General features: G+C 31.7%; 1 protein-coding gene across 4 annotated transcripts in view; it reads left to right on the forward strand.

Moving 5' to 3' along the window:
- The first annotated feature begins 3703 nt into the window (after positions 1-3703).
- The window catches only part of LOC6643735 (protein spire), a 46288-nt gene continuing 32822 nt past the window's right edge, over positions 3704-17169 (forward strand). For 3 of the 4 annotated variants that reach the window (XM_023176393.2, XM_002066348.4, XM_023176394.2), the window contains exons 1-2: positions 3704-4551; positions 16462-16532. In XM_023176393.2, coding sequence (XP_023032161.1) covers positions 3933-4551; positions 16462-16532 — 690 coding nt within the window. In that variant the 5' untranslated portion in view covers positions 3704-3932. The remainder of the gene's footprint in view (positions 4552-16461; positions 16533-17169) is intronic. The other variant, XM_023176398.2, reaches the window with a different exon arrangement.

Consider the following 17169-nt stretch of genomic DNA (forward strand, 5'->3'; position numbering starts at 1 on the left):
GATTTCTCCTCTAATTAATTATTAACTTTTAGTCTGTTTTATTTTGTAGGCACTTGCGGGCTGATGAATCACCTACGAGGAGGTTAACAAGTCAACTTCTGTCTGATATTAAAGACAATTGTGGTTTTCAAATTTGTTCAATTGATGGTTAATTTAATGGCATTGGCAATAAACAGACACACAAAAGCCAAACGACTACCTACACTTAATTAATTCATTAGCAAACGATGGAAAAAAAAGCAAAATAATATGCGAAAGAAAAAGAAGTAGAAGAAGTTAAACATTGCCACATCCAAAGATGCCAATTGGCTTCTGTCTGCTGATGTCATCAGCAAATTGCAGATGCAGCTGCAACTACCTAGTTTTTATGGCTATCGAATGATCATGATCATCATCATCATCATGATTACGTGGGCAGACTCAGTCTCCACCTCAGGTTTTGGTCAATTAATAAAATGCGTAGAGTGAAATTTTTTGTTCATTTCGTTGTCATTAAAATTGACGATGCGTCTGATGTTGTAATAATATTTGCATCTTTGCAAATAATCTGCCATTGATATAAAGTTTCAATTTACGGCTCATATATCATATCTGGGTACTTACTTGTTCGTACATACATGTGGAGAAGCTTATTAACTCGTAAAAATTGCGACTGTCACCATATCTGATTTTTACATCGATTTTCTGTTGTTATTGTGGTCGAATGTTTTGCGGTAACATGGAGACCTTGAAGATGATACTGATACATGCTACTTATGATTTGATTGGAATTTTATAATCATTTCTTCATGTGTCTCAGTCAATCAGTAACTATGTACTTAGAATGTCGATAGTATCGATTTTATCTGATTGATTAAATTTCAAAGATTATGAACCACTTTCGTCTTAAAATTGTGAGCAGTTTTAGAAATCTGTGATTTTAATCCAAATATTTAGGAAATAAAAGAATCTAAGGTTGAAAGTATTTAAGAACATATTCCCTTAATCAAAACTCTTAAGATAAAGCATAAAGTATTTGGCATTTTTAACCATATATGAAAACATTAGGAATCCACAAAGATTAAAAACATTTCTGATATGTGCTTAGTAGGAATTTGTTTAAAAACTAATTCATGACAATTGGTTTAAATTTAAAAAGAAACTTTAAATATAGAGAAACAATTTAAAATATTTTACCTTAAAGATTGTAAAAACTAAAATAAATCCAAATTCAAAATTCATTTATCTATGCATAAATACATATGTACTTACACACATATCATAGGTGGAGTTTCCCCCTGATGAAGCAATACTCCGTCAGGGATAAAGGAAACGATTGTGGGTAACGAATAATTTTTTACATATCATAATCACAATATTAATTCATTGTCTATGAGGTTATACCCTAAAAAGGAAAGAGCATAAAATAAGTAAAAGAATGAAAAATAAATAAACAAGAGTTAATAGATATCGTTATACAAAGAGCATAATGATCTTACTGTTACTGTTACTACTGATTCAAAATGTAACCTAATATAATCAAACATTTTTATATCTTCTCTAAAGATAATAATAACAGTTACTAAAACCAAGTGATGTCAGTGCCGGATTAGTCATTTCGGAGGATTTGCAATTGCTTCGGGCCTCGTGATGCAAAAAGATTATTGATCACTGAAATGGTAATTAGTTAATTTACAAAGAAAATTCTGAGAAAAATTTAAAAAATGATCAAAATTAATTTTTTTTTAATTCTGTAAATTCTTAAATAGTCTTTGTTTATCTGTAATATCGCCAAATTTCAATAGATTTTCGAAATCCATATCTTTTTTTAAACGCTTTCAAACTAAATTTAAATTGGATGAAAGTCATGCTAATAATCAAATTATATATTGATCAAGTTCTATTTTAGTCAAGTCTTATTGTTAGAGTTTTGAAATATTTATTTTCATATTGTCTTTCAATCTAAAAAAAAAAAAAATAAAGCCAATTTCAACAAATTTTTTTATTTTTCGAAAATCTAAAATATTGATTTATAACTGAAATCGGTTAAAGACTTGCAAAACTACAACTTTCGCATTGGAAATGTCGTCTCAAACTGCCCAAAAAATTTATATTTTAGTTTTTTTTTTAATGGCTATAAACCCCGCCTTGGCTTAATCCGGTACGGATTATGGCTACTAAATTATTCTACATTACTTTGAAACTCTAAAAGCGTATATACTTATGTAATTTAATTGAGTTTATTTTAAATTACGGTCAAAAAACCCCAAAATTAATACAAGTAACCATTTGGTTTCAAAACTAATTAGCTTTTAGAATGATAAAAAAAAACATAACGGAAGTAACTATTGGCGCAGCGAAGTTTATATACTCTTAAAATAGAATGAATAACAAAAAAAAAATGAGAACATTTAAGAATCCCCTGAATTAACTAGACCTCTTTAGTATCAACTGATTGGCGATTGATGCTAATCCTGAAAATGTACTATAAAATGTTTAGAATTTACTATTAAACGTTAATTCTTTAAATTAAAATTTCTTATTTTCATCATATAGTAAAAGTTCTTAATAGTTATTATATCGTTTGAAAAAGAGTATTTAGTAATTTCCTCATTCTTATAGTGCCCTCTCCCATTTCCGAAAAATCTCCCCTCACGCCTACAACATCTGTGTAATAAAACTATTGACCTTAAGAAAAAATCAAAAACCGAAAAAAACAAAGATAAAATTAAAAGACCACAGCCAAATGACAGAAACAAAGCCAAAAGCCGCTTATCAGTTGCCAACGAAAACCGGAATCAAAATAAAAACACAAAAAGCAAACAGAAAGAGAGCAGAAGTGAGCTTCGGAGAGTGTGTGCTCAGTGTTGATAATTTAGCTGTTTTTCTATTAAATCTAGCGGGGATTTGGCTAACAAATTTGCTTTTGGTAAGACATTACTAACTACATTACTAAATTAATTTGTAAATGTCTATAAGAGTGAAAAAAATAAATCGTTAACCAGAATCCTTTCCATTATAATCGATGAAGTTCGGTCCCCACACGCATGGCAGCAGAGCCCCTGCAGCCAAATTGCTCGCTAACATTTCCAGCTAAGCTAGCTAAGAAATGTTTACTGGGTTATTTTTTTGTTTTTGCCAGATGAACATCGAAATTTAGAGCGAGCGGTTGTGCTCTCGAAAGACGCGGGAAAAATTAAAATTTAAGCGGCTTGACAAAAGTCGTAATCAAAACTAAAACGAACGTATGTCGGGCTTAAAAAAACGTGAATTAAAAGCAAAAGCAAAAATATTGTTTTGTCTTAAGTGTTGATAAAAAAACCAATTGATTATCAACAAATCATGCGAAAGCAAACCAAAAGCGTAGAGGCGAAAATAATACAAGAAAGAATTCAAAATCCATTATAGTGTTGTGAAATTTGTTAGCGAAATAAAAGCGCAAAGTGCCAAAAGAATAAAGAAAAGTGGAAATTCATAAAGAATGAAAAAGGGCAGTGAGCAAACAAAAAAAAAAAAAAAACGTGACGAAAGTTGAAAATCTGTTTAATACTACCTATCTGTGTTTTTTGTGTTAGAAAATATAAGCGACGACAAAGATTATAAAAATTCTATATGTCTAATGTATAAGTGTATATTTTTCTATGTGTGTGTTTATTAGTGAAACAATCAACAAAAAAAAAACCAGCAAACAAAACAAAATACAAGTAGCAAAAAAAACGTTAAAAAAAAGCGGCAAAATAAAAAACATCATAGTATTTCTTTTTTTTTATCAGTGAAATTATTAGTTTTGGAAGAATTGAAAAGTAAAAAAACAGAGCAAAATCAATTTTTATGTTGCCACTGGCCAAAGAAAACCAAAATTTAGTTGCCAAAGACAAGAATATTGGGCAACTGAATATTTAAAAGTATTTTGCTCTCGCATTCCTTTCCGCAAAGAAGCAGAAGCAACAATTATGACGGAATTCTCGGACACTACGACGGACACAACGACGGAGATCGCAACAAAATCCTTGGAAATGGCCAAGGTCAAGGATAGAGAGATGGAGGAGGAGCATGCATTTCTCTCAACCTCACCGGACAGTGCCAATGGTGATGGCCTCAAGAATGATAATAATAATGTTTGCAAAAAAACCAACAGTAAAGATAATAACCGTGGTGATGCCAACACCACCAATACCACCAACACAACCATCACCATGTTGGATCTAATCAATCAGGCATTCTATCAATGCAATTGCGGCAATCAGTGCGTCACTTTGGATAACATTTTGGATTCATTTAAGGCTCCACTGTCGGAGGATCAGGCCTGGGCATTGATTTATCAATTCTCATCGCTTTATCATAAAATTGCTGTTCAGGCACAAAATTGTTTAGGAGATTATGATAGCGCATTGCCGTATAGATTTGTATTGCATTTTCATCGTGATGGCTCGGTTCATTTCTCCATCAAGGACGAGAAGAAGAAGGAGAAAGAGACCACACAAGAGCAGGAGAAATCCCAGGAGGAGGAGCAGCAGCAACAGCAAATGAATAGCAGTGCTAGCAGCAGTGGCAATAGTAGCTTGGTTACAGGTGAGTTATCCTTGAGAATTTTCGAAATTTCACACTCCAAAATTTGAGATACTTTTCATTTGTGCATAGTGAAAATTAGTTTTTCTTTCGAAAAAAAAGAAGAGAAGTTTAGGCAAGAAATAATTTCCGCGAATAAAACTAAAAAAAAAGGGAAATTAATGATAATTTGAGAAATGTTTTATCCTGCATCTTCTGAACCTCTCTCTCTATATAGTAGTCTCAGTCGTAACGAACAGGAAAACTAATTTTAACAACTGTGTGAAAAGTGAGAATATATCTTTAGATTGTTTCAAATTTTAAGTGACCAAAAAAAAGAAAAGAAAAACCATAATTTTTTATATAGCTTTGGTGTTAGGCCCCTTGATGATTAAACCGGTTAACAAAAAAAAAAAAAGAGTTGTAGTTCATTTTTTCGGTCTTTGGCAAATGCTTTCATTTTCACTTAATAAGCCACAGTTAAGTTCTCTCTTTTTTTTGACATTTTGATGTGCGTTTCCGTGTCTCATTCATCTAGGCATTGGCATTTGTTTTCTTTTCTTCTTTTGGTTGGTGTTTTCTTGGCTTTCCAAACAAACAACCCACACACAAAGTTGGTTTGGTTGGTTTGATGATCATGATGATGATGACCTCTGCCGCATTTTTTAAGTTATGCAGCTCGAGAGTCTCGGAGGGAGAAGTTGGAGATTTTTCTCTCTCCTCGCCTCAGCTGATTGCGTGTTTTTTTTTGTTTTTGGGAAAGTGTAAACGGTGACTCCCATGGTGTGATGGAAATGAAGAGGAAGAAGTCTCGGACTCTATCCATAATCAAGTCAATTTTTCACTTTCTTTTGTTTAGACCCCAAAAAATGAGCCTTCTCATCTTTCGTTGAATGTAATTGATGACGGAGGGGCCTCTCTTTCACTCTCTCTCTATCTCTCTGATTAGTAAGATATTATTTTTCTTTCTTCTTTAAGAATGTCGTGTCTTTACTAATTGCTTAATCATTTATTGTTCTGTCGCAATAGACAGAAAGAGAGAGAGATAGACACGGGAACAGGTGGGCATCGACCTGAGATTAGCTTTTATGATTTTTGGAATCACTTTTATTTGGGAGGTCGCTTCAACTTGCGGGTGGTCAGATCACGTTGCATTTTTCTATGAAAATTAACTTGGTTAATTAAGATTGGACTAAGAAAAGGGGTTTAATGGAGTTTACTATCTAAAATCTTGAAAATAATGTCTCTCTATATGAGGTCAAAGGCCTAATCTTAATCTACATACATACATTCAACTTATATACTTTGCTGGGATATTTTTCAAATATTTTTCACACTGTGATTTATTGCTGACTTTTATTTTCTAACTTTAAATCAATTTTTTATTAAAATTTACATTTTTAAACCAAAATTAACTCTCTGGATTCTTAAAAATTTTCCACACCTTTAAACTTTTGATTTTCAACAACAACCGACGAAGAGAAGAGCAGCTAATCGCTTAACTTTCTTCGGGGCATAGACTACCAAAAAAAAAAAAACAAAACAAAAAACAAGCTAAAAGACATGGCAGAAATTTACCAAGAGCATGGACTTTTTAATACCTTTTAATAATGAATTACATATTGATGATTTTTGTATAAATGCTGTCCCTCAGATTTCTATGAAGTGCTCTTATTAGTGTTAAACATTATTTAAAAAGTGTTTTTGAAACTAAATTTTAAATTTCCTTTATATAGGTGGCCAATAGATCTTATCGTTTTATGAATTGCTATACAATTAGCTTAAGATTATTAATCTAAATCCAATACTTGACCATCCCAAAGAGAGAGAGAGAGAGAGAGGGTGGAAATTTATTCCAATCAACTTGTTGATATACCCTTTGTAAACCGATGAATTGAACTTTGTTGCAGGGTATAAAAGGCAAACAACTTGTAACACTTTAATTATCACTAATTAAGCAGGTAACAAAAGAACAAACTTCATTCCACCGACCGACTATCTATCAAAGAAGTTTTACCTTGATCCATGAAGAGAAGCTATTTGGTGTGTCGATTTATGTTCCCGCCTTTGGGCGGCCAATTAGTTTGCTCAAACAAGTTATTACAGATACCAGAAACAAGAAGAAGAACAGAAACAAAAAACATTCCATTAATTTTTTGGGATTTTTTTTATAGACAAGTTCAAATCCATTAAACAGCAGCAAAAAGTGTGAAAATTTTTCGCAGGTTACATTAAAGTTTTTTCCCATCTGTTTTGAACTTGCCGCTCTCTCACAGGAGGAAACATGGATGGTGGCGGGGGGCGGGGAGCGTTAGAGACATTTGGAAATTTGAAATTTTCAATTTACGGTCTATCGACTTCTGGCAACCGCATCGCTGGCCGCATCGAATCATTGATTGTGTGTAAAAATTCTAACAAAAACGAAGAAGAGCCGAGCCGAGACGTGGGCGAGATTGGCCATGGCCACAATAATGGAGAGATGGAGGACAAACGACGTCGACGGCGCGGCTTGCTGGCGCCTCGATTAGGCTCGCAGCAAAAGAAGAGGAGAAAATTGAGATGGAAATATATATTTTCGGGCTCGTCCATTTCGGTTTTTATTTGGCGCCCTTAACTGGCAACACACAAACTCGCCATTAGGATTTTCACCAGGCTACCAGCAATTGATGCAAGCAAAAGAAAGAGAGAAAGACCAGGCAAGACAGAGACAGCTATAGAGTGGTGTGTGTGTGTGTGGGAAGTGAAAGTCTCAAAATTGAAGGTCATAGGTCATGCGCATTTCAATGCAACGTAGGAAAACTTGTGGAAAATATGTGAAAAATGTTGTGGTAGGTTCTCTCAGCTCAGCTGTGTCTGAATATGTTTGACTTCCTCTCACTCACTCTCGGCATCATTTTCTTAGCTCCAATAAGGGAAAACTCATTTCATTTGGTTCTTCTGCCGACAAATCTAACGAACAACAAATTGATGATTTTTCATTTCTTTTTCTCTGTCCCCTTTTCCCTTGTTGTATATGCTATAGAAATTACAAAAGAAACTGGTTTAATCTTTAAATAATTACCCAAAAAATGGACTTAAAAAATTATAACGAAACCCGAAGTTTACTTAGGGGCAATAATAACAACAAATTGGTGCAGTAGTTAAACAACGAACAAAAATAAAACCCACAACCTTTTTTTTTAGTCGAAATATTTCCTCTAATGGCTAATGTCTTTTCCCCCTTTTTTCTTTGATGCTTATCTAAAACAAACATCAAACAAAAAATTAGTTACCAAATATCTTGAAACAAAGCAAAATAAAAAATGGTCAGTTACTTAAGTTGACTTTTAGGTTCGATTTCAAATTGCAATGCAATTTTTGTTGTCTGCTTTTTGTTTTTAAAAGTACTTAATCTCTCTCTCTCTCTCTCTCTCTCTACTTGAGTACTGATTAAACTAATCTAGTTTGAGTCAATGTACACCTTAATGTCGCATCTATTTATAAATTAAAACGTATTTTGTTGTTCCAGAGTCTAGGCCAGATTCATGCAGTTTCCATACATATGTACATACATATATACATACATATAAGAATACATACATATATTTCAGAGGCTCTTTTTATATAAACCAATACATAAAGGTAAAGATGTCGCTGCAGACAAACTATGACTAACATATCTTAAATTCAAAAAATTGCTTCAGTTTTTCTTAGTTTTAATTAGAAAATGTTTTTTTTTTGGTGAATGATCCAGTAGCTAATACCTATACCTTTTCCTAAGGATTTGGTTTGTTCTTAATACTATATGTATTTTATTAAATACAAGATTATTATCTTATAAATTCAGCTAAAATGGTTTGAGACTCATGCCAAGACGAAATCGTAAAACTGTTTAGATTTATTGGAAATCGAAAGATTTGTACTCGGAAGCTTGCGAAGGGGTAATGGCCCGTTCCAAGAACATCACCCTTTCATTTCTAAATCTTTGGACTTTAAATTGTAGATCCCACCCAATAGTCTCGCCAACAGAAGAAGATGGGGATATCACAAATTAAGACCACAAAAGTTTTTTTTGGAAATCACTTAATCGTAGAACTTGCTCCAGAATTTTTATGTGGACAGTTCTGAAATCCTCAGGCTTACACCTATTAATCTGTCCATGAGTGTACTGTCTCTATAATTTGGTAAATAATTGATGAAAAATATTTTAAGGTTATGTTTACATGCCTTAATTTTAAAGCTTTCTCTTCATTTTGGTAATATTGAAATCAGTTTAGTTTAATGTAGAACAACCACTCGACATACATTTGACATATCTAAAAGAGTCTTAAGTGTAAGTAATTGTATTTAGAGCTTTATATAGATTTACCTGTTTTTATTTTGCCGATAAGATAGAGGCCGGCAAAAATCGCTTACTCTATTGATGGCGCATTTTACCAATTTTGTACACTCTTTTACAAGAAAGGGTTTAGCCACAAAGAGAAGTGTTTTAGAACATGAATTTATTATAAAGATGATTATAAAGTATTATAAATATCTAAGTATTATAAATATCTTAGTTAATAATTCAGAACTTAGAGCTTGTGGGTCATTTACTACATTCCTGTCTTATTCTATTGAAAAATCTAAATTTCCTTAAACAAAATATTAAAGCTATCAAATATCAAAGGGTATTAGTTTCTCGTTGTGATCAAATTAGTTTTTTCCTTTTGTGTTGCTATTTCACTTTCGATTGGGTTTAAAGTTGAAACAAGTTGCATCAACAATTTATTTATAATTCATAACGTGTACAATGATCGCATAAAGTAAATAATAATATGAAGGTATTTTTCTTCAGGGTCATTCAAAGAACTCACACACTTGACAAAGATGAGAGTTACACCATATTTCAATGACAATCAGAAGTGTCATCCAAATACAAATGATTTATGTATGTACTAACATAACAGACAACAACAATAACGACGCACTTTCAAAATCCGTTAAACACCAAAACAAAAAAACAACAAATTTCAAAATGCATTCAGCCTAGTTGCTACCAGTCGACACTTTCATAACCCAAATGCTCTGCTAAGTCGCACACAAAACTGCAACAAACTGCACAGGTGGACAAGTTTTTTTTAAGGCCCAAAACAAGAAGAAGACCACGAAAGAAAATACCACAAAAATGTAGAGCATCAAATTTGGTTCAGGTTCAGTTTTTGACCGAGCTTATGTCATTCGGTCTGTGTCTTCTGTGTGTGTGGTCATTATGAATGGTGCCCCGATCCCTGAACAAATCACAAATTATTATATTAATTTTTTACCACCGACCACCAAAGTGGAGCAACAAAAAATGGTTAACCATCATTTTTTTTTTTATTTCTATGCTTTTGTGGAAACTTGAAATCACGTGGTAAATTATTACCATAAGATTATAATACATTTTACTATGGAGAGGCTTGGCATTTTCTATGGAAATTCCACGAAAATTATATTGCAAAATGCTCGATATTTATATAGTTTTTGTGTGGATGTTATTTTCAGGGTTTTTTTTAACTGGAATTTTAACTTGATTAAACCTAAAATGGACCAACAAACTAAACAAAAAAAACCTGTAATATTTCCAACTTTTTGTAGGAATTTTCTTAATTTGTAGAGCAAGCTCGAAAGGTTTTTTAAATATAAATTGCGTATTCAAAGAAAGAGAATTGGGTTACTAAAAGGTAGTATTGTGATCTACTAAAGATGTTACTTAACTAGTTTAGATCTATATGGAAACGAATAATATAAATATCTTATATAAATTCAAATTACATTGAATGTTGTCTAAGCTCAACAATTTTTTTTCCCACCGCTCACATTTTCTATAATAGACAAAAGAGAGTCAAAAACAAATATATATAAATATTCCCATCTTTTTGATTCTTCAAATGTCTTACATAAGAGCTATGGAACAATAGAGGGTCTAAGTATAAAAATGAACCTTAAATAAATAAATCTATATAGGAGATCCCACCTAGACATATGTATATATTAATGGCATTTTTTTTTCGATTCGACTTTTGCTTTCATCTTTTGTGTGTTTAAGCCAAAAAGCAGAGAAAGAAACACAAAACCAACATAAAATTTATGGGCCGCCAAATTTTAAAGAGACAAATTTGACTACAACATAAAATAAAAAAACTAAAAAAATAAAAAACAAAAAAAAAAGTGCATCATAAAGTATGCAAAGTATGTAAATTTAGTCAGTGGTCAAATTAAAATAGTTGGCGAGCTCTAAAGTTAAAGCGTCTAAAAAGAGATCTACATAGTCAACAGGTTTTTCTGTTTTTGTTTTTTTTTTTTTCCAATGTTGTTGTCGCGCTTTTGTGAAAAATGTGAAAGATGAAAGCGTAAATGCTGATTAAAGATTGTTTCTTTTTTTATATAAATAAATATACTGTAATGCCGGCAATATGCAAAGTGAGAGTCAGTCAGTTAGTCAGTCAGTCAGCCAGCCAGCCATTTGATAACAGAGGGAGATAGCACCCACTGCTTTAGATGTCTAATTTCACAGTCATCAGGTCCACTCCATGGTGGAGTCGTTCATGTAGAAAGCGAGAGTCTCGATTACAATTTACAATTTACCAGTCGACGGCATAGACCAATGCAAAGTCATCTCTCTCGAGAGAGTCCTCTGCAATCTCTCCAAGCGTCATTTCAAGATGATTTGCTTGATATTCTCCAACTCAAAATCTGCCAAGTAATTGTATGTGCAACATTGACAAACACAAATAACTATAATTTCATAAGCACAAAGCTCTAATGTCAAATTGTGCGAAAAATTTCACTAGACTTGAAGAAAGAGTTACCTCTTTTTCAATAAAGATCTTAATACCTAAAAATTCATAAAAATATACACTATATAGCCCTTTACTGCCTTAAAAGACCAATTTTAGACCAGGTTGACAGCTGAAATATTATTGCCAAATTCATTTCAATCAAAGAAAAGATCAGTTGGTAAATATGTTGATTCCTAATAAATTGTTTTTTTTTTTTATAAATTAACCATCTTATTTCAAATCAAATTCTAAAACTGAATGAAAACGTAATAAATTCTATACAATTGATATAAAATCTGAAACAATCAAACGATTAAAGACTCTATAAAGAACCGCTTGAAGATATAGAAAATATATAGTTGTACAACTAAAAATAATTTACAATCAAAACCAAATTTATTCATTAGTATTTTTCTTTCTTTTCATTCTCATTCGTGTGTTCTTATTCAACTAAATCAAATATTTAACTTAATCAAATAATCAAAAAAATATATATATGTATGTGCATCTCTGTCTTATCAGCTAAAAAAAAAAATATGAATCACAAAAACGTAAAGTAAAATCGAAACGAAAACACGAAATAAAGACGAAGAGGAAAAAACAAAAATTATTAATTCAATTTTGTACTTTGTACAAAGAGAAGTAAACCATTTTTTTACTTGATAAGATTAGATATTTGCTTTAAGTAAAAAGTAAAAGAAAAAAAATTGCACTTCCGATTGAGAAGCGAGAGTTGAATTGAGGTGAATGTGAATTGAACTTGATCAGAAAACCAATCCAATTAATAATAATAATAATAACACAACACCAACAAAATGGCTTAAGTATTTTGTTTGAATGACTTTCAATTGTGTGGTGGACACCACCATCCCCCTATCCCCCCCACATCCACGTCACTTCACCGAGTCTCTCCAAGTCCAATCCAGCATCAGCATTTCCTCCCCCATTCTCCTTTTAACTTGTTGCTGTTGCAACCAAGCTCTCTGATGATGTTGACCAAGTGGCCTCATGGCAATTTACTTTCTAATGTCATGAAAGTCATGTGCAAGTTTTTGTTGGTTATATATATATATGTATATACAGATATGCCCCTCTATCCACCAACCTCCCTCTCGGCCCTCTCTTGTTCATTTTTATAGTTTTACCCACGCCAAAAGAAATTGATAAATAATATCTATGCAGATTTCTTTAAACTTTTAACGCAGTTTAACATATTTTTCTTCTCCCCCTTTTTTTCTTACATTTTTTGCCGTATTAATTAACACTCTCGGACCTGTTGAGGCGTCGCATTTGTCGGCATTTTTCAACAAAAAATCATAATTTTTAACAAAAATATTTGTGCTGTTTTTTTCTTCCGAGAGTTTTGTAATTAACTGTAATTTCTGTTACACAAAAAAGAAATATACCAAAATATTTATCAATCCACATCAAAAAACAAAATCTGCAAAAAATGCGGGCAGATGAGATACTTACAATTATCGCTAATCAGCTGGCATTTTCTTGTTATTTTGTTTTGTTTTCTTTTTTACATTTCGAGTTATAAATTAATTAATTATTTTTAATGATGGCCTTTTGAGTTTTTTTTTTGCTGGTGCTATTAAACTAATTTGTGTGTGCTAATCAAGCATATAAGTTTAAAATACGTAATATTTCATAGCACCCAACTAGAAGGGATAATCTTGATAACAAAAATTAATCGAAGATATAACTCAAGTGCCTAATTAACTAAGGAAGTGACTACATGTTCTAGCTCAAAGACTTTGATTTGGTCATATGAAATTGTATTTTAGATAATGTGTATAAAGTAAATTCTATTTATATTTCTTAATACTTTCTGCTTTTTATTCGTTTAAGAGAAATATTATTAGAACATACAATTATAAATTGTTTCATTATTATTTGACCATTTAATTTCATTCAACAAATTCCTTATTTTTGTGCTAACTCGACCTTTTCTTGATTAATTACCCTGATTCTTAAGGCTAACCAACCTTTGGCATTTTCAACTAAGTAGGTATCCCGGACCATCTGCTTTTTACCTACTTGACTCTTAACGATCAGGTTGACATTTAGGCCACTCATTATGGAACACTTAAACCCAAAATCCACGAACTTAATCCCTATGACAGTTGTTAATGTCGTTTTTGTTAGGCCTAATCTATCATAAAAACTTCAACAGCTATAACTGAAAATGTTCAAATTCAAATTCAAATTTGTAACGAATTTTATGGCATTCCATTCCATTGAAATAAATTCGCACAGACAGATACACACACACACACACATGATCTGTGTGCCATAAATCAAGTGAATTTCTCACATCTTTCATTCATTTCAAATGTCAATTATTAATTATGTTTATTAAGTGGAACCGCGAGGATTGAATTTATTATATTTCGCTTATTTAATTATATAGTCGCCGCATGTTTTTTTAGGAATTTCTAACTCCCTCCCCCTCCTTCTGCATATTCACATCTTTCTCCTTCTTCACATTCTACATTTTGTGAAGACTCTTCTGGCTCTTGTTGTTTTCTCTGGTTATTTTTTTGCTTGACTTGCCTCATTTCCCGCGAAAGTGATGTGGACGAGACGGAAAGACAATATAACTTTAGCATATAATGATATCATGCTGGGGAGCTTCATATTTTTTTTTATTTTTACCGAAAATTGTTCTGCTCCGAGTGACCCGAGAAAAACAGAAAAAGGGCAACAACATAAAAAAACAGCAGAAAATATAAGAAAAAAAAATTAAACCCAAGTTGTAAGTTCAACAAATTTGATGGTAAAACAAAAAACACAGACTCTGGGGCATAGATCATGACATTTTCAGGTAGTAATTCAACAGTTTTATATATTATGACTAATATGTGTAGTTTTCGCTAAATTTATTACTTATGGTATGTAGTTTGAGCAATTTGTTTTAGTAGATCTAAAAAATTAACTGCCTAAATGACTTGGGTTTAGTAGGATAAAATGAAGAGAACATTGAACAATCGGATTTTAAGAGTTACGACTATAACTTTTTTGAAATATCAACTGGCTTTATATGTTTTATGTACCCGATTTTTTTTATAAGAAATGGCTTCTACGAATACAATTTTAAATCTGTGCCATATATTGAACTGTCTAGTTTCTTTTTGTCTACTTGTAGTGTACATTTGTAGTTATATTTTTAAAAATGGTTGTTTTTTTAAGGTTTAATAAATTTTTTAGGTAGAAAATGGTCTCTCAAATTTACTCAAAACGATCTTTTTAAAATGATTACCCTTTTTTAAAATCGAAGTATCGAGGTCATTGCGTAATCACCCCCCATATAGCTGGATGATATGCAAATGCTAAGCTCTATCAGAGCTCGGGAAAAAAGATTTTTTATCACTGAAAAGTTGATACGTAAGTTAATACGTAAATTGGCAAAAATGTATTTTGAAAAATATTCAAAGTTCTAAAAACTTGTAGATTTGCCCAAATTTATATTTTATCATAATGCTTTTAAATTCAATCTTTAAGTTATAAAGTAGTTATCTATTCAAGAGAGACAAAAAATGCCATTAAAGAGCAAAATATTTAAAAACTCTAATGTCCATTTTTGAAGTATTTGAAAAATTTATGTCTTTATTTTCAAGCTAGAATAATGTCTTTCAAACTGCAATACCATTTTTTTGTCAATTTTTCGATGTCATTTTAAAATTGTAATTAAATTGATAAACATAACTATTAAATAATCTTTAATTTGAAAAAAAATTGGATCGCTATCTTTATTGGTTTGGAAGCAGAGTGTTGTGGAAAACTTTTTGAAATACCATAGGAATTGGCAAAGACTCACAAAATAGGCATATAAACCAAAAATGAATCAGAATTTTTTTTATGTTCTAACTTTCAATAAGCTTAATCCGCCACTGGTTATCATTGTTTTTTGAACAAATTTTCCAATACGATTCCTGATTGCCTTGAAGAGCCATCATTTGTGTGGTAGTTGAAATTTGAAACATGAAATATAATACGCATGTTTCGTTAAATATTTTTTGTATACAAATTCTATACATGGTTCTGTTGTCCAACTTCACTTTGAGTTTTGTTTTCTATAACTATTTAGTGTGATTTTTTGGGCGTAACGTTGAAATGTCAGTCACGCCTAATAAACCGCAAAATGGTAAACTGCTAACCTAACCTCTGTTTCTCCCCCTTACCATCCCACCAACGACTACCCCTTCTCTGATTAGTTGTTGCTTCGTCACCTGAATTGGGCCGTGTAATCAAAAGCCGGCCGGACCCAGAAAAAGCACCTTGGCCATTTTTTTTTGGGGCTGAGTCAACAAAAAAAATGAATAAGTTTTGTTCAAAAATTGCATTTAATTGTTTAACAAAATGCCAACCAAGTGCCAAACTGTATACACACACCTATATATGTATACACATATAAATGTATATACATACATAGTTATATATGTGTCTATATAAGTTACATATGAAAAATGTTCATTGACAATTTTCCGGTGAACTGTCGGTGGGTTTGTCTTTGTCTGTCTCCCTGTCTGTCTGTCTGTCTGTTTGTCTGCACAACAAGTTTATGATTGCTGAACCCGTTTCATGTTTATTATCTTTATTTTTGTTACAATTTTTCTTCTCCCTCCTTTTTTATTTCCCTTACCCCTTTCCCTCTTGTGGTTCACCTGTCTTTCGTTGACTTTGTCTCGATCTTTTGCCAACTTGAGTTTGGCCATTAAGTGCGGAAGTTTTTTTACAAAAAAAAAAGCGGTAACAAAAACAGGGGCAAGAAACCAACAGACAGTGAGAGGGAGAGGGGTAGAAATTCAAACAGATTGCATATTTATTTTTAAAATAAAGAAAAAAATGGAATTGGAAAGGTGAACTTTTTTTTTGTTTTTTGAAATTTTGTTTGCTTAATTGCAGCAAGTTTTATGCGACATTTTTTTTTGTAAGCCTTTTTGACAAAAGAAGGGCGACGAGAAGGTTGAATTTTAGTTATTTTTTCTTTGCATAATTTATAACAATAAGATTTGTAGTTTTCTCTTCACTTCCTCTTCACTCAGGGTATCTGTAACTTCGGCCAAGCCAAAGTTAGATTTGTCTCATTTATTTGTGGAATTAATTGAGTAATTATGTTTCCTTATTTTATTTTCTATTTTTGCAGCCTTTGAGAACAACAATCATCATCACCATCATCACCATCATCACACGCCGCTATTATTATCCCACAGAAAGGTAAGAGATTTGTTTTTTTTTTCATTTATTTTTATTTCTTATGTATCTCTGCTTTAAGTGCTTAGAGATTACCGATTAGAATTATGGCCTATAAAGTAACTTGAATGGGTTTATTTTGATTTTCTGCATGTTTTTTATTTCGTATCTATCATAAGGTTCCGGTTGAAATTTTAATTAAGTCTTAATGATTTATGATAATCAAAATAAAACGTAGAGTGGTGGGAGAGAAGTAAGAATTTCTTTTAGAGATCAAAGCGTTTCTTGACCAAATAATAACTGTGCTTAGAATTCCATTAGCTCTGGCCCAAATGAATAGTGTGTGTGTGAAAAAAACCTATTTTGAAACTAATTTCATAATTAGGTATTTGGATGGATTTTGGAATCCTAACTCTAAAATGTTTAGGTCTTTAAAAACTTTAAGAAATTATCAACTTTTAAAATTTGTTGGCTGTTAAACTTAAAGACATTTTGTAAGTTACTTTCTTTATCTAATTTTATAGTTCTCACATTGCCCACTAGGCAACAGTTTCAAATAAAAAAAAACTCTCATAAAAATTGAATCTTTTTTGATTATTTTGACCTTAAAAAAATATTTTGACACCTTATTTAATTTACATTGAAACGAAACTTGTTTTTA

The sequence above is a fragment of the Drosophila willistoni genome, assembly GCF_018902025.1.
Source record: "Drosophila willistoni isolate 14030-0811.24 chromosome 2R unlocalized genomic scaffold, UCI_dwil_1.1 Seg200, whole genome shotgun sequence".
NCBI lineage: Eukaryota > Metazoa > Arthropoda > Insecta > Diptera > Drosophilidae > Drosophila > Drosophila willistoni.